The following is a 26758-nucleotide window of genomic DNA, read 5'->3' on the forward strand; positions in this document are numbered from 1 at the left end:
AAGATTAAGTACAAAGTGTAGTTCAGTAAAAATAAAATAAATTTATAATTGATTTGAAGCATATATACTTATGGCCTATGAAAGATTTACACATTAAAAAACATTTGAATCAAAAGAGTCACAGGGATTGTACCACAAAATATTAGCAAAGTTTTAGATTTAAAATCTTTTAGGATCTAATCGAGTCAGAGGAGTAAGCATAAATCTTGTTACAGATTTTTGTTTCTTAGCTTTCAATCATCATGATGGTAAGTAAGACAAAATGACTGTCTTTTGGAATGTGACACACAGACATTCCACACTTGGTCCGAAGGTGTTTGTGGCAATGTATGGGATCCTCCATCACTCCAATCTGTGGTGAGGTACTTACCCTGGTGCTCCTCTATGTACCTTCTCCCCCAGGATGCTGAGGAGCAACAAACTGACTTGCATCACGAACGAGACGTTTACCGGCCTGAGATCTGTCAGATTACTGTGAGTACATCTATCTCTTTCTCTTCCGTATCTGTTTGTTCATAATTGTGATAATCGGTTGGGTCAGTTAGGTCCGTATTTGTTGCAATGTTCCTTTTCACTCATTACATTTGTTGTCTAAGTATGTATTCATGTATATCTGAATATTTTTCAGTTTATTTGTTGAGTAAAAAAAATGAAGACAGTCAAATTTAGGAATGATATTGCCTCTGAATTTTAAACAAATATCTTTTCTTTTTTTGTGTACTGTCATGTTTTATAGATCATAACGTTACAAGAGAGAGTGTGTTAAATTGTGTGTCAAGTCACATGTTTGTACAGATGTGTGCTTATATTTGCCAATGTTATGCGAGTGAGTGCAAGTTCTTGTCTGTGTGTGCATTTCGTTTCTTTTCATTGGTCTGTATCTTAATTTGAGTCTTTGTTGGTGTATCATACTGTGTCATACTGTCTTAATGCAAAAATCAAGTAGATACTTGCATGGAGCCACTTGCATTTCTCGCTTTGACTACTTTGAACAAAGAACTGTAAATTTGAAAAAGAAAATATTCTGATATGCACACATTAAGTGGTATTTAGCAGGATCTCTGAAATGTTTCTGAAATGTTGCATCTTGTTTGTTCATTTATGTATGTATTTTTGTCTGTGTAGGACACTACGTAAAGCAGAGGAAATGTGAAAGAAAATATTCGAACACCGGAAATGTCTATCAATAACTTGGTTTTGTAGATGACATTTACATCAGTGGAGTTAATGAGGTCAGCTTTGTATGTCCCATTCCTTGGAAGAGTTGTGATGAGGATGCATTTGATATTGCTCCTTGGCCGAGAAGTAGGCCACAATATATTAAGGAACTGGGATTCTTGTGAGATGCCTGATTGGGGAAAATGGGTAGCCCCACCGCTCCCCCTCCCCCCCCCCCCCCCCCCATAGCCTCTGGACGTGGAATTTCATATTTCCGACAATTTCCATCAAGCGGCCGGGCATCAATCATGCAGTGGACGCTGACCGTCTGCCTGCCCGGCCCTGGCCGTATGTTCGCCACGGCATGCTGCCTCTCAATGGTCCCCTTCCTGTTTAAATCCTGGGACACGTCATCGCCAATTAAACGGTCTGATGTAGGGAGGGATCATCTCTTACCCACCCTGACCTAAGGACACCAGTGAAATTTTGACCAAGTTTGACTGGGCTTATGATTTTTTAGGACTGGAATGCCATCAACAGTTGATGAGTAGGCAAAAAGATAAAGAAAATGATAAAGAAAACCCATAGGGCAAAGGATATTACATGGTGAAGGTCAGAATAGTATGACTCTGAACTTTTCTTCTTTTTCTGAAGGGGGGGGGGGATAAGTGAACTTGAAAGGTCATCTATCTTCTAGGGTGTGTTGACCCCCTTTCAAACCAAAACCCACAACTTTTGAGTAGCTTAATATGTAGTTTGTTGCATTTATTTCAGATTATATTGGATTTCTGGTTGTGGTAACCAGATGGTGTACATACAATTTCAACACTTTAATGTTAACTAGTAATCTGATGTTTGAAATGTTTACAATAGTATACTTTAGGATTTCAACAGAGCCATGCATTATCAAAAAAAAAAAAAATAATAATAATGATAACAAATACAAAATGGAAAAATGCAGAATTGCACACGATTGATTGCAAACATGTCTTTAGTCAGAGGATGGCAGGGCAGCTAGTTGCTAGTGGTTTTGCAACTTTATTAGAAGTGCAAACATTTGCAGCCGTATGACGATGGCATCCAACGAAGGAATAAGCCTGGCTCAGCTGCCGTCATCCCTATCAGTGGAGACACTGGGTTGAATACCAGGACAAACAGAGAGGGGTGAAGAGATGACCCCTTGAGGTCAGAAGAGGTGTCTTGTCACTGTTGTATCTCTCGTTTCCATGGTGACATCCTGTCCAACAGATAATGTCGCATTCCTTATCTTCCTTTTCTTTTCTTTTCTTTTTTTTTTTTGGCCAGGATGATGGAGGGGAAAAATAATGATGAAGAATATTGAAAGAGTCTCAATGGCTGTGTCAAACAAGACTTCAAACATGGTGCACGTCACTGAAAATAGAATGAATGATATGTCAATGTTGATGTGCGTGTATGCACAGGTGCACGTACCGACCTTGATCTACGCTCCTCTGAGAAGGAGTTCACTTCTCTTCTCTTGAGGCATGCATTATTCCAAAAGAGATATGTGTGATAAAAATCCTCGTATCATTGGAAAGATGCTACCATTAGAAATAGAGAGAGAGAGAGAGAGAGAGAGAGAAATAAAAATGTGGGAAACAGATGTGCGATTTAGATGACTCTGTTTTGATTTCAAATCAGGGGACAGAAATGTTCATTGCAAGTGTTGACATCCTAATCTCTACTGAAAAAGGGGAAAAAGTTACCCTGTGTTCATGCTTCATGAGAGTTTAAGCATATCTATTTATCCAACAAATGGCGACATTCTTATCTATAACACTGTGATTTGTAATAGACCTAGTCTTTATGTAAGGAGAATCAGTTGGATTTTATGTGAAGTGTATGACTGGTAACCATCTCCAATGACCTATCCGTAGATCTGATTATCATAGAGATTCTCATGCATGTGTACTGTTCTATGATGATCTCTGATGTTTATCAATCAAAAGCTATAGTATTAAACAAAAAGATGCCATCTGACATTAGGGGGTCATGTGTGGAACATTTTCATCCTAATAATAATAATAAGACTATGGAACAGAGGGTATCTTTTTTCCTCTCTCAATCCCTTAATTCTACCTATCTATCTATCTATCTATCTATCTATCTATTTATCTATCTATCTATCTATCTATCTATCTATCTATCTATCTATCTGTCTGTCTGTCTGTCTGTCTGTCTATCTGTATATCTGTCTGCCTATCCATCTACCTATCTATATATTCCTGTCTTTCTATCTGTCTGTCTATCTATTCATGTATGTATGTATGTATCTATCTATTTATCTATCTATATATCTTTCCATCTATATCTCTCTTTGTCGATTTATGTATATCTTTTTTATTATCTATCTCTATCTATCCATCTAATTATCCTGTATCTTATTGCAACCTGCTCTTATTTTCTTTAAGGCACAAAGATACCCATGCTTTGTACTATCATGTGCACTATATGATAATGGTTGTCATGGTCCTGTGATGAAGTTTCTTTACATGTATCTCGTCTCTTGCTTTTCTCTCATAGATCCCTGTATGACAACAGCATCAGTACCATCATGCCCGGCTCACTAGACTCCATGAAAGAACTGGCAACCTTGTAAGTCATCCTTTACAGTCAGTCTGCCAATAATTTGGGGGAAATCTCCATAAAGTTGCAAAATTTCTTCATTTATCCAAGTGGAATGTAACACACCATGTTGACTTTCATGTGCCCATCACACAGGAAAGAATATCATATTTCATATCTTTATCCAAAAAATGAAATGTGGTATACTGCAAGATCAGAAAATGTATGTAACACAACAAGAGTATTATTTTGATCCCTCCTTTTCTTGAGGGAGATCTTAATTGTGGCATTTTTGGGGTAATATTTAAACAAACTTGAGAAAACGTTTGATAAACCTCCTGGGGATCTACTCCATTATTCTGTCATTCATTTTCTAGTCTGAAGAGTTTTTTGTCACTATCACTGTAGGTAGATTCCAGCACTTGCCCGAGTTTCTGCATCCTTTTCAGTGATATGGCCAGAGGGTATGTGTTGTTTTGAAGGATGTTAACAATCAAACACAGTACCCAGGATCTACGTAATATTCCTTATTGAAGGCACTATACTTCTGTGCATTAAAGTAAATACAAGAAAACAACAGAGTAAAGGAAGTCTGAGAGAGGAAAATTCCTGAAAGCGATGATATTGCGGATATGACACATTTTGTAATTTCATTAATTCTTGGCAAATGTGCTCATAGGAATTCATATCTCACATCTGCATTTTGGGAAGAAGAGCTTGATCTAATTCAGTGCTGGGAAAATGACAACAGCTGCTCACATCTTCCGGGGGAAGAAACAACATTGACATTGTTGTATTCTAAGCTAGTTTACAGAGTAAAGAACAAAGAAGGAATTGGATTAGGAGTGGGATGACAAAAAGGGGAAAAATTCTGTTAAAAGTTTCCTCAGATAACTAGCAAAGAGCGTCACTTTTATTTTTGACACTTTTTAAGAATGAATGCTGAATCATCAGAGCTTGGGTATTTGACCACGTCAGGAGTCCATGCAGGAGAGTGTCATTCACAATCAAGCATGATAACCTGATAATGGGTTCTGACCTATGCAAGAGGCCCATCATAGGTCATCTTTGGATGTGACAACATACGATCGTAGCAGAGTTGGGAACTTCTGAACCCCTCCCCCCCCCCCCATCTCCAAATACAATGCCAGGCTTAGTATCCCCATCCCAACCTCCTCTCCCGCATTAGTGTAGTTTTATGCAAACTACTGCTGATTTCATACCAGATGAAGAAGCTACATCATTACAAGAGATCTGGGATGAGTTTGTAGTCAGATTAGAAAATATATATTAAAGTAGAACTGAATATTCTGAAGATTTTCCTTCCATACCTTTTTCTACAAGTAAGAATTATCCTAAGATCAACCAACAAAAGCTAAAGAAATAGAAAAGTGAATCAGTCTATTCTAAATGTACTATCCTGGCCTATACCAGAGGCCTTTGTTACATGTGCAATCAGGGGGATCAGGGCAGGACACTGGTGATATTTGACCACTGCTTTCTGTAACTGGCAGTGCTCCCCCCCCCCCACCCAAAAAAATAGATAAATAAATGAATGAATACAAGGAAAACAATACACACATTTCATTTCATTCATTTTATTTCATTTATTAATTTTATTTTATTTATTCATATTCATTCTCAGCAAAGGATATAAGTGTACAAAACTTATCATACCAAACAAAACAAATCATTCCTATGCACTTGTGACCTCTTTGAATGTGCAGATTTAGTTTGTTTGATGACAGTTATGCTTTATTACATCTGCAAGAAGTGTTCTCAAAATTATGTGATTGCTTTGATAGCCCAGTTGACTTTACTGTCAATTCATCGAGTTTGACAACTTGTTGTTTGCCATCAGAAATCTGCTGGGCAACCCACTCAACTGTAATTGTCACCTGTCCTGGCTTCCGGACTACCTAGCGGCCAGACAGATTGTCACCGGTGAACCCCGATGCCAGGAACCACTCGCCTTCCAGGACACACCCATACAGACCCTGCGCCGGGACCAATTCACCTGTGAAGGTGAGAGAGAAAACATATATAGAAACAGAAACCAATTAAAAATGTTTCCAAGAAGAAACATATAGGAATATATCAATTTTATAATTCAAGAGAAGCATTAGGTACGAAAATATAAATATATAAAACATAAGAGACAGACATATATACCAGAAGCATATAAGAACATATGAAATATAAATTATACAAAAGAGATTTGCTCTAGGTAGAAACATATAGTATACAAAAATAATGAGAGATGATAGAAATATGTAGCAAGTGAGAAATAGGACACAAGTGAAAACATCTTTGATGTGTCGGAAAGAAATGTCTGAAATATGCAGTGAAAGTAAATGGCAATTCAAGACAAAAATGCTACCACCTTTGCAAAACTGTGACGTAAGTTGGATCTCCAGCTGTGGACTTTCTTCGTAAGATTCAGATTCCATCAATAGATAAAACTTATGAGGGCAAAACAATGACAAGGGACTTTTACCATTCGATCAGGGTAATGTGGTCATAACCATTCCGATAGCCATGTGTGTTGTGCATCTTCCGTGGTTACTTTCACATATCAAACACTTTTTTGCCTTCATTCAAGAAGAATAGAAAAAAGAGTCTGACATCAAAGAATTTGCTAGATATGTGGCTAACTGATGTTATGTACATATCACCTAATATGCAGAGTTTACTGTTCCTGTGAAGGCTTTCAAAAAATAGGTTTCCATTTTGACAGTTCATGTCAGGGCTGCATAGTTTACGTTCTGAAGACGTGTTCAATATTACTGCTTGAGAAGTTAGTGCGCTGAAAATTAGGGCCTGTAAAACCTTACAATCAGTTTGTTACTGTTTACTTATAATGCATATTGATATGGGGTAGCCGATTCGTGGCAATAAGGCATATTATAAGTAGGATTGATGTGTGTTATTCGCATAGGCCAATAGAAGATGAGTCGGCATATACCGCCGAGGCCGTGAGTCACTCATTGGACGATGACAGCCCGGTTATCCATGACAGAATGTGATAGTGCCTGACAAGTTGTCTATTCTGGGTTACGTCTGGTCATGGTGTCAGACAAGTCCCCCCTTATTCAGCACTTTGATGGGGTTCCATCTTCTTGTTCACGTGCAACCATAGCCATTCCTCAGTGAAAATTTGTAGAATCATTTCAGGAGCTAATTCCTGTGATAATCCTACGATGATTCATACAAAAATGTTTGGATCAAGTCTGAAGAGCTATTTTAAGTCATCTCCTTGCTTGATAGCAGTTTAGGCAGATGTTCCATTACATGTGCTTCAGGTTTACTTAAAACAGTTGATAAAACCATGCATACACTCTGTAAACCTATCAATCTGTTGAGGACGAGTCCTAAGTATACTGGGGCAAGTGTCTATGGGAAATGCTTCTTGTGGTTAAATCAGCCCGTCCAGTCCTCGATGGGTTAAAGAGAATCAGTTTTAAAAATCTTTGGCATGTATTCTCTGTCATTGTACAGATACACTTATAAGTGTACTGTAAGTCATCCGTTCTCCAAGTAATTGTACTGAGAGAATGGTTGCAGCAGTTCAGAAAATTTCAAACCTTTTAGTCAGTAGCATTTTTGATGGAATGCCTGAAATGGCACATGGCCATAATTTCTTGACGAGTTGCCATTATCAGTGTATTTTAAATGACCCATGAAATCACTTCCGCTCCTCTCATATATATGTTTTGCTGTTGGGCTGTGTGTGACCTAGCGTTGAATTACTCAATACAGACATGGTGAGGAGAATGCTCAAGGTCTAGAGAGTCACTAAGTGCCAAGAAAAGATAAGGGGTTGATCCTTGACAACTGTGGACAGAGATTGCTGCCACAATCTCCAGTTTATGGCATTGACCTCTGCTGAAAGCTATATGCTAGCTATCTACTGTAGAACATGCTCTCCTTTGTGTGTTTGTGTGTGTGTGTGTGTGTGTGATTCCCAAGGGTGAAACATGACATCATGTAGGATATTTAGAAATCACTATGGCAATGAGAGAAAAATATATCCGAGGAGTGCATTCTTGAGTAATATGTGTTTGAGAGTATGTATGTGCTGTCTTTACGATTCATACAACATTCAGTGTTGAAGAACAGGTTGATGAAAGTAGGCTCTACTCTCACTCCATGTTCAAATGGATGAGAATAAATGCAAAAATGTCATTAAATGTATACCCAGTTAGTTTGCTGATTAGTGGCCACAATAATAATTGTGGTATATGCAAAGTTTGAAGGTTGTGCACATTACCAGTTCAACCATGTTCTGAAAAGTCTTTCCTTTCTGTACAACTACAATTTATAGAAATCTCGTACTATATTTCCTCAGTTTAAATCAAAATGCATTTAATTTCTAATGAGTTGGTCCTAGTCACCTGTCAATTGTAAGAAGAAGCAAAACCTCAAGGCTTTCATCTGATGGAGAATTTCTAAGCTATACAGACTATCTTCATAAAATATCAAAATGTTCACAATTTACTGGGTAGACATTTTAAAGTAGTTGTGGAGGTATGTATTTACAGATATGTACTTCCATCGGACGATTAAGTGACTACAGACCTCCTACATAGATTTAGCAAGATGGTACCTCAAGCTCACATTTTGTCATTCTATCTCAGGCAACGATCACAACAGCTGCCTGCCCTCACTGGCCTGTCCGAGAGAGTGCGCCTGCAGTGGCACCGTGGTCCGATGCAGCCGCAAGGAACTAACTCTGCCTCCGCGCAACATCCCATCCGGCGCCACAGAATTGTACGTCGGCTAAGTAGTATTAATTTGACGATGATAAATTGATGGATATTGATTTCTTCGGTTATTTGCACAAGTAAAGACCTTGACAACAGTACTTATTCAGTGTGCGGGAAACGTCAGAATGGACAAATGATAGAACCAGGGGATCAGACATTACATAAATTGCACAAACAAGGTTCAGGAAGTTGTCTGGAAATAATGGATGGGATTATTTGGGTATGTCGTCTGTGAGTCAAAATGCCATCCCCATATATATTCCAACTGAATTTAAATAGACTGAATCAAGGGAAATTTTAGATGGAGAAATGACATTTGATACTTTTTTATTTTTATTTTACTCCCATCTTTTTTCTTTTTTTTTTCTTTTTTTTTACTCATATATGTGTGTACGTGTGTAGCTAAGTGGGGAAGAAATTGATACTGAGACGGAGCCTGTTAACATCAGCTTTCAAAATAAGAGATAAAACGTGCATGAAGTTTAATAGTTGAAGCCTGTCACTGATCCTCTTCATTCATCTTTTTTTCCAATATTTTACTCAGATGAGTGTAAGATATTTTATTAAAGCATACATGTGTATGTATAGTATTTTTCATTCACATGTTCATTTGATTGGATCTTGCTCAGAAATTATCTTGCTGTAGTAAGGAATGACAGTTCATGTGAAAGATATAGAAGTATCAAACTTTGCAATTACAATGCCACTGTAGCACGTCAGTGGACTCAAAAATGACCCCAACAGAGTACAAAGAAGTTCATAAAGTGAAGAACATCAAGGAAAAAAAAAATCTTGAAGTCAAATATTGTAAGAATGGGAGTAAAAGTCTAGCATACTGCTCCAAGACCAGTTGCCAATGATAAATGTGTATAAGTAGAATTACAATCAGGACGAACGCACACTCCTCCTTCTATCAAAGTAAACTGCTTGTCATATACCATTTTTTTTTTGTCCCGTCTGGTTCTGTCTTTGCAGGTACCTTGATTCCAATCAGCTGATCACGATACCCGACAGGTTGAGCAGTCTGAAAAGCTTACACACACTGTAAGTGAAGTTTCCACATACACAATTAGCAGTTCTGACAAATTAAGGCTCATCTGGGCCATGTTCCATTCAGTGCTTATTTTGCTGCAATGGCAGCACAAAATAATCAGAATTACCATGACCACATGAATATCCACCATTGTGAATGCAATTTTTTTTTTACTGTTATATCAAATGGGCCACTAAAGTTCCTTCTTCCATGCAGACTTGTAGCCATTTATTTCAGAAACTCTTAAGAAACCCCCCAACAATTCTTGATACAAAACACAGTGGTAGGTAAGTACCATATTGTCAGCCTGCCGTACAAGTGGCACATGGAGAGACTAAAACATGTTTCATGTTAGTGCTGTCTTTGTTAACACTCCTATGTCATCACTGCGAAAAATGTTGATTAGTGCACACTCCCACAGGAATCGATTCTTCTATTAGTTGTACTGTGTGATTAATGCAGTATGTGTAAGATTTGGGTGAGTACATTCATGAATGCACTGATGACATGCACGTACGATGTCGTACCAAATTGCAGCTCATATTCTCGGGAATGACAATGTGACAAGTGAAATGTTATCCTTGAGAGTCATGACAAACGATGCAATGACAACACCATCTTTTTTAGATACTTCTTCGTTCACATCATCACCTGGTAAACTCTCGTGACAAAGCCAGGAGAGGAAGAGTGTCTCTCCTGACCACATAATTATCAAGTTATCAGAAGGGAAGTGAGTTACCGAAACGGTGATGAATTATGCAAAAAAAAAAAAAGGGAAAGAAGAAGGATCCTCACTTAGGTTTCAGCACCTGAGAAAAAAAAAATTAGCAGAAATCCACATCATAATGAACCTTTCAAACACAATTAGGGCTGATCCTGACCAAAATGATGATGATTTCTACAGTCCCACATGAAGTCAATTAAGTCTGCCTCAAGAAATGATTCTGGCCGGGAATCGAGACTTTCTCCTGTCATTCCCATCTCCTGGATGGATGCCGGTTTAATCCATTCTGTAAAGAGAATCCTCTTCACTCACTCACTTGCCCCATTCATAATACTGTAACTGAATTACCTGATGGTGGTTTTGCATCTCAGTCATTCAAGGATATAGCCATAATTTCATGAGATACACAGTGAGACACATGTACCCGAGTGACCCATCTTCAGTGTATTGTTCTCCCTAAGTATGTTTGACTGGAAATTTGGCTGATTTGATTATAAGTATGTCATTCATTAAACTGTCACATCAAAGAGATTCTTTCATACTTGCATGTGACAGTTTCAATGACAGTTGAGACAGAAATGTGATCAAAGAGATAAGTTTTCTTTGTGCATTTTATCAAAAAGATTTAGATATTTGACAGACATTGTTTAGACTGTTTATGAACGAGGCGTCAAGCACTGAACCTTGCCCATGGGAGTGTTCATTGGTGGGATTGTCATCAAAGATATTATCAGCAATACTAAACAAACAATGCCTGGAAATTCTGCAGCTAGCATATTACATTAAGTTTATAGGTCTTCATTTCTAAGTCAAATGCAATTTTTGTGTTTGTCTTAAGTTATTTTGAAGAATTAATCAATTTGTTTGTTCCGTGTCTATTTTTAGAAGGGAAGAAACAAAGGGAAGTAACTAATTAAGAAAGATGGATATCTTATGTAGGATTCAATCTTTACTGAAGTAAAGCATAGCGTATAGAATAATGAAGACACTATGTGTCATTCAACTCCAATGTTGGATGAAAAGGAGAGTGATGTTCGCTGCCCAAATTATTGTGAAACCCTTAAAGAGGAAATCCAGTCCAAATATAAGTTAGTCTGATAAAAAAGAGTAAAATCTTATGAGTTCAGTGGTAAAAAATTGACTGAAATCGGATGAAAAATAAGGAAGTTATGACATTTTGAAGTTTTGCTAATTTCTTCGAAACAGTTCTTGTACAATGGATATGAATATGCAAATGGTGAGCTAACCATGTCATACCCCCGCAATTTTCCTTTGATCGTGTACAAAAAATGACAAAAATTCAATGTTTCTGTCACTGAAGTCTGAAACATGATGTTATTCCTGGTTGAATAACTTCAGAATAGTGATCACTTAGATATACAAGGATTTGAGCCTTGGGCATAATTGCATTTTAATGAAAAGCTGGAAATTTAAAAAATCTTATGTGCAAACTATGTGGTAAGTTGTGAGGGAATGACATGCTCACTTTGCGATTTGCATTTTCATAATGAAAAAGTGAAACTTCAAAATGTCATAACTTCCTTATCTTTCATCCAATTTTGATCAAAATTATACCGTTGAACTTGTAATATTTTACACTTTCTTATCAGACTAACTTATATTTGGACTGGATTTTCCCCTTTAAATTTGTTATCAGGAATTACTGTGACTGGACTGATTTCAAAGATGTGTTTAATGGATAACAAATTCATATAGGACTTGCCATCAGCCGTAGGGTTATCATTAAATTTGTATGTCATAATTTCTCGTGAACCTATGCAGGCATTCATTTTGATTTTTCAATTGTTTTAATTTGTTTGGATATCACAATTTATTGTTATCATTATCAGATGTAAACACACTTCAATTTATGGTATTGCAGGAATCCTTGGAACATCCTTCAGAGTAAATATTAATGTACAATCTTAGATATTTTAAACATGTAAATATTTGCGATTTGCCATTCAAGCTGCAATATATGATGTTGAATGAGACCGCTTTTGGAATATACTGAATTACATAGGATTGGTTTACACTGATTTGGTGAAGTTGAACTATTTTAAACTTCTTCTTCCTCCACTTGGCAGGGATCTCAGTATGAACCAGATAGCGATGCTGCCCGACTATGCCTTTGCCAACATGAGCAAACTGTCCACACTGTGAGTCACGCGGCCGCGCCGTACATCTGTCTTCGGCGTTCGGCCACTCTCGCAAGCGGGAGAGTCATGCTCCTCTTGTCTCCTCGCATCCCTTACTCCCCAACCGAAGCCCTTGATCCGTGTGCTTCTCCTTTCCTCTCTCCTCTATGCACTTCCCTCGTTTGGTCCCACGAGATAAGCCAATCCCCCTCCCTCCCCCCACCCGCCACCCACTCTACATCCCCTCTATCCTATCTGTCTTTTCCTTCTCTTTTATAGTAAAACATCTTTTCATCTGCATTTCGTTGCCAATATAGCTGCTTGTGTACCTGTTGCGGACTAATCCCGAGTATACTTGGGCAGACTTGTTTTTAGCAGCAACAGCTCATCCTCATTGAGTTAATATTTGCTCAAAGGTATACATGTACATGTTCTTCAGTCCATTCGACTCTAGTTTACCAATATCTTAGCAAGTTAATTTCATTTTTAAATTAGGCAGGATTTCAATATCAAAAGACTTATCCTGAGTAGGTACACAGAAACATCTACGATTTTGTCCTAATCACACTGAAAGAGAAAAAGAAAAAGGGGTCTTTGGTCAGACCAAAGTAGGTAATATTCAGTCAAGTCTTGGGCTGCAAGTGGTAAGTCAGTGACCTTATCAAGGCTCGTCAGCCCTTTGTGTAAAGGTGCTATCTGTGACCTTTATCAAGAGGTGAAAGGCAGAGGTGACAAAGAAGAGTTAGTTTTTGACGTCCGGGGAAGGGAAGTAGAACCCGTAACAGACCTCGGCTGAGCTGATGAAAGTAGTGATAATCAAGTGTGGTGCGTCAAGAAGAGCCCCCTCCAAAAAAACCGGAGGAAGGGGATTTCCCCTCTCCCTGGCTATATGTATGTGAGTAACAGGGGTGCACTCTTAACACCCTGTGCTGAATGGGATTCATTTTGAAGCTCCCCTGGGTCTGTTAGATAATCTTTCTTGTAGTAGAAGCAATTCATGGTGTAATCTCCACCTATCGTTGCAGAAAACTAGGTTGGAATTGTCTGGGTGCTTTGAAACAAGTAATTGAGCATCTTATTCACTTGTCTAGAGTGCGAATTATTCGGGGGGAAATTGCTTCTTTATTTTTTATCAATATTTATTCAATACATGAATGATTCTATAGCGATAGTTTTTCTCCCCAAAAATCAAACAAACAAACAATCAAGTGTGATATATGTCACTGTGCATCTTCTTCTTGAACGAATCACATCAAATGTTCACCCTGCCACTGCCGGTGCAAGCACGAGTTTTGTTATCACCGCCTTGTAGTTCTGTGAACCCAAATTAGTTGCAAATTGGATTAGGATCTGCCGATTTCCTGGCACTGAGGACAACGACGCTTATCCTCCTCACCGGGGGTAGATGTCACTCAAGAGCCCCCTCTATCTCTTTCCTATCCTGGTCATGTCATGCAGTGCTGTTCGTCCTTCTCGTGGCGCTAACCCTTCACTGTGGTCCCTGTAACACACGTCTCACTGCAAATTATGGATTGCTCTGTTCAACTCTGATTGTTCTTTCTCTCCCTTTCCCTATATATCTTTCTATCTATTTCTTTCCCTATATATCTCTCTACCTCTCCCTTTCCCTCTATATCTCTGTATCTCTCCCTTTCCCTATATATTTCTCTATCTCTCCCTTTCCCTATATATCTAATCTCTCCCTTTCCCCATATATATCTGTATCTCTCCCTTTTCTTATATATTTCTCTATCTCTCCCTTTCCCTATGTATCTCTATCTGTCCCTTTTCCCATATATATCTCTATCTCTCCCTTTCCCTATATATTTCTCTATCTCTCCCTTTCCCTATGTATTTCTATCTGTCCCTTTCCCCATATTTCTCTCTATCTCTCCCATTCCCCATTATATATCTCCCTTTTAATAATAATAATAATAATAATAATAATTGCATTTATATGGTGCTTCATACCTTTTCCTATATGTATCTGTCTATCTCTCCCTTTTCCTATATATATATATATATATATATCTCCCTTTCCCTATATATCTCTCATCTCTCCCTTTTCCCATAAATCTCTCAGTCTCTCCCTTTTCCTATATATCTCTATCTCTCCTTTTCCCTATATATCTCTCTCTCCTTCTCCCTATATATCTCTCTATCTCTTCCTTTCCCTATATATTTCGCTGTCTCTCCCTTTCCCTATATATATCTCTCTCCCTTTCCCTGTATATATCTCTCTCTTCCTTTCCCTATATATTTCTCTATCTTTCCCTTCCCCTATATATATCTCTCCCTCTCTCCCCTTCCAATATTTCAATGCAACTTGCTTTGCCTTCTTTGTTTCATTTTTTTTTTTGCTTGCTTGCTTGCCTTTGAAGAAAGTAGACACTAATGTGAATCCAATTTCTGCACTTCATTTTTCCTTTTTCCCAAATATTTTGCCTTGTGTACTGCTTTGTCTTGGTAATGACCAAATTTTTACTGCATTGAGTGAATCTGTTGAAAAAAGGAGCAGCACACACAATAGACTATAGAACTATTGATGAAGACTTCATCTAAACAATTGCTCTTAAGTTCCTTCATGAAGCTGGTTAAATACACAGATACTCGTGACTTTTTCCTCTGCAATATCATAAAATAACATTAATGTCCTGAATTAATGCATTCTAATAATCATGCTGTGTTTATGATTATTATTTCTTGTTTGAAATGGATAGATACACGAAAACAAATGAAATGAAATGACATTGAGAAATCAAGTCCTTGCTTTTGACTACCAGACAACCACTGGTAAACAACTAGCAACAAATCTCTCTTTTTTAATCAATGTAGGCAAGTTCATTCTCTTTTCTTTAAAACATAACAATCTGTATGCACAAGTGGATGAAAACATAATGGCTTTACGAAAAGCGTCTGTCTCACAGTAAACCAAGTAAAAAGTCATTATCAACACGTTCTACTTTTGGAATGATCACAGTTGAGATGGGGAAGATATGTTGTGTATTAAATTCAGCTTTGAATGTGATACTTTATTTTTTTGATTCTCTTATTTCTAATTCTCCAGCATCCTGAGTTACAACCGAATCAGCTGTATCCCATCGGGAGCATTCATGGGTCTGACATCCCTCAGAATACTGTAAGTATTGATCGCTCAGCAACATCATTAGCTTTAAATCCTATAGGGAGGGGTTTATCGAACCATTGATCAGCCCAGATAATTAGATTTGTAAATTGCTTCTGATTTCGCCCTAGCTCCTGGTCTGTAGCATCAGTGCCCCCGAATCAAATTGCTGGAAGGGTTATGGTTTGAAAACATTCAGACCAGAATTCTCAATGGTAGTATCACTTTGGTACATGGATTATTCTCATTTTGACTGCGCATATGGGCTTGGCACATTACATAACCTGCTTGGCATCCAATGATAAAGCACACCAACTCATGCATGAAGGTACACATATTCTGTGCTTGTTGGAGTTGCTGGACTAAATCTCAATCATGGATTAGATTTGCACGACGCTTATTGTTGTCTGGAGTACAGGACTAGATTTATTCAACTTGACAGTTTCTTTGCATTGCAATCGGCGAGTAAATTTCATTTCTGCGGCACTTATGTCTTTCTAGGTGTTACTTGATACGTGGGGAAAAAATAATCCAATCGCACTTGCACTTTCGACATGTGCATTGTATTGAGTTTTGGATTTAGTTACTGACACGTTAGCAATACCGTTGGTTTGTGCAAAGAGTGGTTGGGGAAATATACTTATTTATACTCAATGAAGCATTCTATTTTGAGGCGGGAAAACAAGCACAGTTGCCATCTTCTAGTCTGAATCATTGTCAGTGCAAACAGGATAGGAGCCTGTGGGGAGCCAAGCTCCATTCGTTTTTTCTGGGAGATTGCGTGTGGACAAACCGTGAATGATGACGTGCTGACTCCGATCCGCAAACATGCTGCTCGCGAAATTGTTTGGAGAGTTTTAGTACAAATTGTAGGATTAAGAGCATGCCTGTTGATTTTAAAGGGACAGTTGGTCAAGATCATCTAACTTGAAAAGATTTGTGCATAAGATTGTCCCCAAGTGATATCATTGGAAAGTAACATAAAGCGCACATAACTTGAGGTAATTTTGCTCATTCTGCTGCCCTTGGTTTGGTCATAGATTATTCCAATGAGTACCACTACATCAGTGTAGTCTGAGTAATTGCAAAGGATGAAATGCAAAGTTGATCTCTTTTGTGGGAATCATTTTAATGTGGTGTGTGCATCTCAACATCTACAAAGATGAGGCTCATTCTTTGAAATTTGTCATCAACTATGTCAGCATTTCTCAATTCTCAGCCCCCCCCCCCAAAAAAAAAAAAAAAATGCTCACTACAAACAAGAATGGGACAACGAGAAGGGTTTTCCTCTTCTACAAGTAAAGCGCTTGAAAGTACCACAAAGTTTTCAGCCAACTAAAATGTGAACTATATACCATGGAGCTTAGTGTCGTGAACCCTTTGATAGAAGTCCCAGATTCCTACCAGCGTGATGTGACTCATTGCACTACAATTCAAGGAAAATATTGGCGTGCATGCAGCAGTGAAAATGTCAGCCATCTATCACTCGTTTTTGGCACACGGGACGAAATTATTCCATGCCAGAAAAGGGGTTTACTTCACATCACCGCAATTCTCTGAACAACTTTTGTTGGAATTTGTCTTTTGTTTAAGTTTTGGAAGTGGGATTTAGATAAAATTTGTTTTTGGCATGTTTCCTGTCCCCTCATATCTGTCATTCTGCCCGAGGCATGCACAGCTGCTGATATAAGCCAATGAAACAAAATATTGACATTTTTTTTTTGTCTATAGAGTACCAAAGTGTGATGTTTTAGCCATTCATTGCCATGGAAACTGAATGTAACAACTGCACCTGGCCCAAATTTCTGTGAACACTATTGTTGCTAATCATGCTCACACCTGGTTTGCACCCAAGCTGTGAAGAAAAATACTGTGACATCATCACTTTGGTACTCTATATGCTACCATTTCACCGAAAAAGAAAACAAATGAATAAATAAAAATATAACAAAAATAACCTCAATTTTAAGCTGTGGCTAGCCTCTATTATTATCATTATTTGTGTTTAAACTTTGGTCTGGACCTCCAGCTTTAATCTGCAAACCAAGGGCTCCTTACTTTTAATTGTAACAGTATATCAAGTAAATATGTTGGCCTTCTTAGAAAGTGTTATCACAATCTTCACAGCGCATCGAGTGAGAAAGCTATTTTGATTGATAGATTGCTCTTTCAGTGAATGACAAGTTGTGGTTTGTATCAAGTGGAAGTAAAAAGTTGTACACCCTTGGGTGTCAGGAGATGACTAAACTATTAAGGATGTGTTAAAGTCTTAAGTGGAAACACCTTTCAGTATTCGAGTTCAAACTGAGCAGACCCCTACATATCTCATTATCTCTCTTTTCTCCCATTTTGTCCTCTGTCTGTCTTTCTGTCTGTTTATCTCTGTTTCTTTCTTTCTCTCCCTCTCTCTCTCTCTCTCTCTTTCTCTGTAGTATCCCTAGACCCAGCTATCTATCTGCATATAATTACAGATCTCTTTTATCCACTATGAATCTCCCGACCCATTTTCCGTGGAGCATGATATCTGTCATCATTCCTGCGAGTCCCTAATAATCAGATTTGGATGATAGCTGTTATTAATCACATATTAAGTGAGGATTGATGTGATAATCCAAGTGGGCCGCCCGCTCCCCCAAGGGGGGTGGTGAGGACATCGAAACAAAGCTGTGTGATAGTCATGGCCTGTTCCGAATGAAGATGTTCTCATCTGCGTAGCTTCACACCCAGTTTTGCTCTGGAGTCCTGGCTCAGTGCTTGTGTATGGAGTCTGCATTCACATCATCACTAATATTCTGTATATGGATATCGTAGTGGTATAAATTAACTGACCTGATTTTATCGTGGTCACAATGGTTTGAGAAGAACTTGATGCGCAAGTTCCTTGTCAAATACTGTGTTAAATATTTTGTTTTCTCCCCAAATCTCTTGACTTATAATGAGTAAGGTATATTTGCATATAAAGAGACAAAAAGGAGAGATATGTGTAGATGAATTGAGATTGTGAAGTTTCAGGGTTTCATAATTATGTCCTTTGATCTTTGCATCGGCCACTTTGAAAGTTACATCATTGTACAGAGACCATGTTAGGATTCAGTTTTTTGGCAAAAAGATTCCAAATTATCTACTTTTTATGTTTGGCAGTTGCACCACTAGGCTAGTAATAGTGTGATTTGCAACATGTCAATTTTCATAGGTGTTTCAGATGTCCCAAATGTTTAAATAAGATTGAAAATTAATCAAAAGGGCTATCTGTACATCAGTATAAAGTGGAATAAAGTTTGATTGGAGACAAGCTTCTTTCCTTTCACAGTTTTTTTTTCTTTTCTGGAAGTGACATCAGTTCTCATTGATTAACCCATTGATGACCAGTCCCGAGTATACTCGGGCAAGTGTCAATGGGAAATGCGTGTTATAGCAAAATCAAACCTTCCTCAGCGGGTTAAAAGAGATGAAGTGTAAAAACCACATCATAAATTCCAGACATTTGAGCAATCATAAGGATGATTAACAATCAGTGTTCCAGAACTGAGTGAACAGAGAATGAACCTGTCAATCATGAGGAAGGAAATCTGCCCCAAAATACCACAAGAAATCGTAATAACAGTATGTTTTCCCTGAATACTAGCTGAGCAGCTTTTAAACAAACGAGCCTCATCTTATTTTTTATCTGATATCTATAGAGTATATTTGTCAGCATATCGCTAGATGTTTTCCTTTGCCAGTCAAAATCAAATTACCGGCAAATTGTTTGCATCCCGCCGGCTTCTGCTGCTTCAAAGTTATGGTCATTAAAATCCTTTGCCCATCAGTGAATGCTAATCAGCAATGGCACATCACGCGTGGTAGTTAATGACATCTCTATTGTTTCATGACTCAACATGGCATCCGCACACTCTCTCTCGAGTGTTTACCCTCCACATTGTCCGTCGTTAATGACATGTGAATCACCTCAGTAACGATTGACGATTGTCATCTCTCACTGCACGCGATCTTCGATTGGGGGGAAAACACAGGAGTGTGTGAGGGTTGCACTCTGCATAACATTGAAGGAAATTAATGTCATACGTTCAGGAAGCCACTGTTATTGTTTTCTTTTTGTATACTTTGCATACAGTTTCCCACTTAGAATGTCATGTGGAAAAGCTTATACAAGCACATCATTCATTCAGTGCATGAATAAAAAAAAACAGTGAGAGTTGGTCATGTGTAGATTATTGTACTAATGCTTGTGTATGGACGGGATAATATTTGTATTCTTTGTTTTCTCTGTAAGTCAACTTTTCCAATTGGGAAACAAAAGTTTTATGAGTTTTGTTGATTTTTCTTGGTATTGTTTTTATTCAATGACATATTTCCCAAGCAGTATTATAACCCTTGAACAAAAATGATACTTTGCTGTACATAGAGAGAAATGAATCTAATGAATATACTCCCATCTATGCAAAGAATTGCCTCATTAAAGTTGAGTTATTTTATGTTGCTAAAATTCTCTAAGGCATATTGTGAATAAAGACTATCTAGAAGTGCATTTCTTTAACAGCGATGTTTGTTTGATTTTGTTTCTTCCCAATACAGCTCTCTCCATGGAAATAACATCTCGGCCATCTCAGAGGGTACCTTTGAGGATTTCAATTCTCTCACACACTTGTAAGTAACTAAAATGGAAACTTTACAAACTGTGACATTCTTTTCATTTCTGTATCCCATGTCATTGGAGACTATGTGCTGTGCTGGACCATATCCAGCAGAGAAAAAAAAGTTTTTAAAAAGAAAATCCTACATGTGAATTATTTGCTAGGTGTTGTTGTACCAAGAAAAGGGAAAAGAAGTATACACATTCGTGACCATGATTACTTCAAAATTTGTATTTTCAATGTAGATTTTTAGTGATTTTTTTGGTGGAAATAAAAAGGATAGTAATTTCCCAGTATTTTCAAGATACAATAATGTTTATACTTACACATATTCTCAGCAAAAAAAAAAAGACTCTTAGTCACCTACCCAGTACATGTTAAACTCAGAAGGAAAATTCAGAGACACTTGCATGGCATGCAAATAGTTTTGATGTCCATAGGAAAAGTCACCATGATATTATGGAGACAGGTCGAGTACTAGACACTTGCCAAGTAAAATCCCAAGTTGAGAGTTCACACCCCTGCCCTGTGTACATGAGAGGTACTGCCTTTAACATTTAACAATCAATGCCTATAGTGACTAAGATCAAAACTGCCAAAACGTCTGCTTCATAGTTCCTGACCCTCCAGATGGCGGCACGCTCGCAGCTCAGCGTCTCCAACAATTCCAGCACTCAGTCATCAGTCCCAACTGACCCATTTCTCTCCCGTCCACATCATGAAAGAAAGATAGGGTGAAGAATTTTTAAAAAAAGAGAAAGGAGAAAAATAGAAAGTTATTTTTTTCCCCAAACTTTTGACGTACTCTGTTGTTTGAGTAGAATGCAAATGGGGGGCAGGATACTGCTGATTCGTGCCTGACCACTCCAATTTCCCGGCGAATCGGCGAATTTGGAAGGCCATACGTCTGAAATTGGGTTTGACAGCAGCCGTTTTTCCCGCTCCCGTTTGAAGTCCCGAATATTGAATAGTTCCTGTGGAATCTGAGTAGCAGAGAAAGGGAATGACCACATTCTGTAGATATTGGCCTCTCTTCGATGGATTTAGCTTCCGGTTTCCAGTCATGGATTCAGCAATGAAAAAAGAAAAAAAAAACATACTGTATACGCCATATATTTAGCCAGTCTAATTTTTTGCGAATCAAGACTTCCTGATAATTATGTGAGTGATTAAATTTGCGATCATAGAGCACAGTAACAAACAGAGAAATGTATGCGTGCACGTTGTGTTCATGTCGACATAAGAGTTAATAATTTTGTGCATTGTTAAATTTGCAAATAGTACCCAACTCACGGAATTCGCAAAAATAAAAACCTCACAAAATATACGGAGTAAGTAGTAATTTTGATGTCATGGAAACTTCTTTTCCTGCGTTGAGAAGTAAAAATACCTTGACTTATAATGCACCCCATATTCCATCAAAACTACAAAATATGAATTTTCTTCAAGCCCAAGTAAAGCTGTTGAAACCAATCTCATGAGAGATTCCAATTTTTCTCCACAAGTTGAACATTTTATTTCCAAAGCTTTCCAAAAGCTAAGGCTAGAAGGCAAACCATGCACTCATACCAGAATGTGTACTATTACTTAATTGATGTTTGTTTGGTAAATAAAAGATATGTCACTGCAGGGATATCTCAAATATGCACCTTCTGTGTTTTGGTAGATAAAGCGTCTTGAGTAACTTTTTGATTGGACAGTGGTTGTAAATGTGGGGTGTAAATGTGTCAAGAGCTCTAATTGAACAAAGTAATTTTAACTTTGTGTTCTCATCCCAACATTTCCACTTCAGATTAATTTTTTCTCCATATCCCTCACCCTCTCTGTGTTCCTAGCATTTTGTTCCCTTCCCCTAAACATAGCAGTGGGTGTACTGCATTGCAAGAAAAATATGGAGATGTAACAGCTCAATAAGAATGATTTTGTACTCAATATCAATGAAGCATATCTTTGGCTGCCAGAACTGTGTACACATTTGCTGTTTTGGTGTTAAATGTTCATCTGAGCTGGAAGCAGGCAATAATCACAGTTCACAGTTGAGTGAATTGCTTAATCAGTGCCTTGTAGATGGGAAGGGAATGAATTTTGGCACCTGATGGTATTCTCTGTATGAGATACAGCATTCTTCTGCCAGGATGTTGCGTGACAGGATATTTCAGGCCCCTATATATAAACTGCCTCGGATCACGACCAAACCGATAGCAATTAGTGGGATTGCGCAATGTTGGGTGTAAATGTGTCAAGAGCTCTAATTGAATGAGGTAATTTTTATATTTGCGTTCTCACCCCAACATTTCCACTTCAGATTAAAATTTTCCACTTATCCCTCACCCTCATTCTCTCTCATTTTTTCCTGTCTTTCTCTTTCTTTCTCTCTCTCTCAATCTCTATCTTTGCCTTACCTATCAGCCTATTGGCCTGTCTTCTGCTTTCTCACTCTTCATTGTTACCTCCACCAAGAAGGTTCTGTTTTTGTTGGTGTTGATTGTTTGTTTGTTTGTCTGTTTGCAAAATAACTCAAAAAGTTGCGAACAGATCTCAATGAAACGCACAGGAAAAGTTGAAAATGACATCAGAAACAGAGAGTTAAAGTTTGGTAGTGATCTGCACCACCCTGTGGATCCAGGAATTCTTTTTTTTTGTTTTTTTGAAGGATTATGTCATTGGCAAATAGAGCCTTACCCAAGAAGAAACAAGAGCGCACACTTTAGTGCGTGTATGCAAACCTCAATAAATGTACAGCTTTAACTCCAAAGTTCATTGTCCCTATCTGCCAAAATAGCGAAAATCCTTCATGGATAAAAAAAAAATCCTGGATCACTACCAAAGTTTAATCATCTAACCCTCTTCCTTTTGTCATTCTCAACCTATCCTGTAAGTTTCATCCAATTCCATTCACAACTTTTTGAGTTATTTTGCACACAGACAAACACACAAACAAACAAACACCGATGAAAACATAACCTTCTTCCATGGCAGAGGTATAAAAAAGTATTACAAATAAAATGCATACATTTCAAAATACTGGTAGTTAACATGCAGTTCCAGACCGCTTTCAGTTATACGACTAGAGATCAAGGTCTTAGACAGACTCCTGAGGGGAGAAGAGAGACTGAGAAAAAGTGGCATGGAGAGTGAGGGAAAAGAAATAGGAGGATTTTAATAAATCTTGTCCCCTTGAGGGTCTGAAAGGGATATTGGACTTATTATCCAATTGGTGTTTAATACTGGGACATAAATTCTGGTTAAATCATTTCAAAGATAAAATGTCACTCGTAAGATTCGCCCTGAAAATTTGCAGTGGCATTCGTGACGGGGACTGGACTGAGTATTTACTAAATCCAATTTCTTGTTTTGCAATGCCTGGAGCAAAAAATGAATGTGATAGGCATAGGCAGGAAGTCACAGTGGTTCTGAGGAATGCCGAGGACGAGGATGGTTGAAATTCTTTGCAAGATGGCAAGAAATTTTCAGGTTATATATCGCATCAAACAAAAATTTTGGAAGTATACTTTGCTTGATATGGTCCCCCAAGGAAACTTATGGGGCATTTTTCTGCTCTCAATTTTTATTTGCATGTGACTGACATAAATTTTCACAAAGTTCTACTAAAAAAAGAAAGAAAGAGAGAAAGGAACTTTGCTACCTGTATATGGGCCAGTTTACATTTAAATTTTCTTTTGACATAATCTGCATTGACATACATAGTACGTGCAATTTGTTCAAGGAAACTTAATGCACAGCAAAGGCTTGCCTGTCATAGCCATAACCAGCATGGTCATGTATAATCAACATGACTTCTGCTTTTAAAATGGTGGTGAATGGAGCTGATGAAACTAAAGGTCTATTACAAGCAGACATACTGGGCAAGCAGCATTCATTTGTCTGAATAGATTTATAGTAGAGTAGTATATTATCTCATGATTGTGTAATATTTTGTAATATTATATGACCTATATAGATATCAACGTGTGATTGGTCAAAATGCAGTCACGTGACCATTGTCACAAGGATGAGAAGCGTTACATTTCCATAACATGACGTAAATTACGTACAACCATGGAATATAACAGCGACTACGTTAAACAAATGCGTCATATCAGGAGGGGTGACGTCATCAAAAACCAATTGTTATGATGCGCGCAACATACACAGAGACGCTTTGCACACACACGAATGCAATCGCAGTGACCACAGTACACAGCACACTACTGTAAAGCGTTAGCGGTAGACAACACTTCATGCACAGCATACACGCGCTACAAGCGAGAATTGCGAAATTGCAACAGATTTGTTTTTGTCAAACTGTTAGCAGTGTTGTAACTGGTATGGCAGCTTGAGAGAGAAACAAACTGGTGAATGTGTTGGAAGCTATAGATCCTACTACTCCCATTAATGTTAGACAGTCGTGACAGGGCCGGAAGGCAGAGGATTTCCCATTCCAATTAGTATTACCACCGCCTGAACTGAGTAAGTTAACTGAGTAAGTTTCTTTGACACCGGTAGTTCTATGCTACTAACCGTTAGCGCTGGACCTGGACCTGGGCGAGGTCCGTAGTCTACAGTTCATGTACCAGTGACTGCAGACAGAAGAGATTAGGCCCTACATTGTTAGAAAGTTCACATTCTCATACATCACCACAGACACTTACCTCAACAAGCTTGCTTTAGACCAAAAGCGGCAGTTACGGTAGTCTTCTACAATTTTTAAAAAAACATAATTTTACAACTGGCATTACAAAATCTAGCTCTAATAAGTCTAACGTTACCGCTACGTAAATAGGCCCTCGCTACAGGCCTGCGTATGATTGAATAGCGACTGTTCTAGGAATGCTCCTGCACGGCTATATGCCACGGAAGAACGAATTACCGATAGTAGGGCCTACGCGAAAGCCATCATAGTTATGGCTCGGTTTGGCTCGATTGCATATCACTAACAGTGCCGAGCATTGTCACGCGCGTTCATGAATTTGACTGTGGGTTTTAAAAAGGAGAAGTCGTGTTGCTTTATACAGCAGTTTATTTCTTGTACTGTAGGTCATATAATATAACAGATATTGACTTTTTTCCTTCGGTAGGAATATAACATTTCATTTCCCTTGGGAAGTTATATTTTTGTCTCGAAATATTATATTTTTCCTCAGCGCTACGCGCTTCGGAAAAATATAATAATCCTCGACAAAAATATAACTTCCCGCGAGGATCTCAAATGTTATATTCCACCTCTGATAAGTCAATATCTGTATAATATACTCACTGTGATAGAAATGTATAAATCTACAATGTAAAATATTCTCAGAAATAAACTTGCTGTCTTAGACCAATGAGATTACATCTATGAAATCACAAAGTACTGAGAACCTCCTATGCCTCATTATTACAGGGCATCCAAAGAACATAGCAGAAATTGTCCTGTAGATGGCGCTATATACATCGTAGTACAAGTTGTAGTTGTGAAGAGATATTTGACAAACATGCATACAATGTACCAACATCCTGCAAATAAATGTCATGCTCTTTTTGCACTCTTTGGCCATTCTGTTGGAGGGGGGGGGGGAGGAGGAATGTTGATAAATATTAAAAGATTAATCATCAAACATTAATTGCCCATTTTCTTTTATTATTATTATAGGACAACACTGTTTATTGCCGAAATTGATGAGTGTCAGATTATCTCTGTTAACTGTTTTTTTAGCATTTCTTTGTCTTTCAGTGTATTAAAGTGTGTGTGTGTGTGTGTGTGTGTATGTCTCTTTGTGTGTGTGCATGTTATCATTTTTATCTGCTTTTGTTTGCTAAACTACCAATTTGACTGACTCAGTGTCCTTGTCATGTTCCGAGACAGGATTATGTGATTACAATTCTCTGTGGGTTTTTCTTCAATTTCCTGTGGCAATGATTGACATGAACTGACGTACCCTTTTCCCATCTTCTCCTTATTGTCCTGGCTGTCACCTGCATATAGGGCTCTCGGTGGCAACCCGCTGTACTGCGACTGCAACCTGCGCTGGCTGTCTGACTGGGTGAAGGACGGGTGGAAGGAGCCCGGGATCGCCAGCTGCTCGGAACCCTACGTCCTCCGGGGCAAGCTCCTCCTTACTGCACCATCCAGGAAATTCCTCTGCACAGGTATATATTAGAGAAGGGTCAATGATCTGTGAAGCTTTAACCCATCACATCCTAGGAGAAACTTGCTGCAGAAATTAGCATCTTGTCATCATGAAATTGGCAACTCTGAATACCATTGCACATCGATCTTACATTAGAGAGGGATTAGGTGGAAGTGGTGTATTAAATCTGCACAAAATCAGAAAGAAATTTGCCACAAAAATTGCCAATTTTGTAAAGCAACTTTGATATAACAATTTTTAGGGGTCTATTTCATTTTTTTTTTAAATAACAAAAGAGAGAAAAAAAAATAATGAAAAGTACCTGTAGTGTGTGAAAACAGCAATGGAAAATTGTCAAGGAGTGGCATTTCCAGTGGCAACAGATCTTGAAATGTGATGTACATTGGACAATGTTCATTACTGGATTCATATCGAGTCACCTCATGTCAGCAAAGAGTCTGGATATGGATATTTCAAGAAAGTAT

At 38.1% G+C, this 26758-nt stretch overlaps 1 protein-coding gene across 1 annotated transcript in view; it reads left to right on the top strand.

Annotated features, from left to right (window-relative positions):
- Positions 1-26758, top strand: part of LOC139719306 (slit homolog 2 protein-like) — a 143774-nt gene that overhangs the window by 112522 nt on the left and 4494 nt on the right. Inside the window, exons 18-26 of the mRNA XM_071630729.1 lie at positions 403-474; positions 3703-3774; positions 5606-5769; positions 8382-8514; positions 9486-9554; positions 12355-12426; positions 15473-15544; positions 20105-20176; positions 26129-26292. Coding sequence (XP_071486830.1) covers positions 403-474; positions 3703-3774; positions 5606-5769; positions 8382-8514; positions 9486-9554; positions 12355-12426; positions 15473-15544; positions 20105-20176; positions 26129-26292 — 890 coding nt within the window. The remainder of the gene's footprint in view (positions 1-402; positions 475-3702; positions 3775-5605; positions 5770-8381; positions 8515-9485; positions 9555-12354; positions 12427-15472; positions 15545-20104; positions 20177-26128; positions 26293-26758) is intronic.

Source organism: Diadema antillarum, unplaced genomic scaffold (assembly GCF_040938485.1).
Source record: "Diadema antillarum isolate AM-2024a unplaced genomic scaffold, OU_Dant_1.0 scf00000009, whole genome shotgun sequence".
Taxonomy (NCBI): Eukaryota; Metazoa; Echinodermata; class Echinoidea; order Diadematoida; family Diadematidae; genus Diadema; species Diadema antillarum.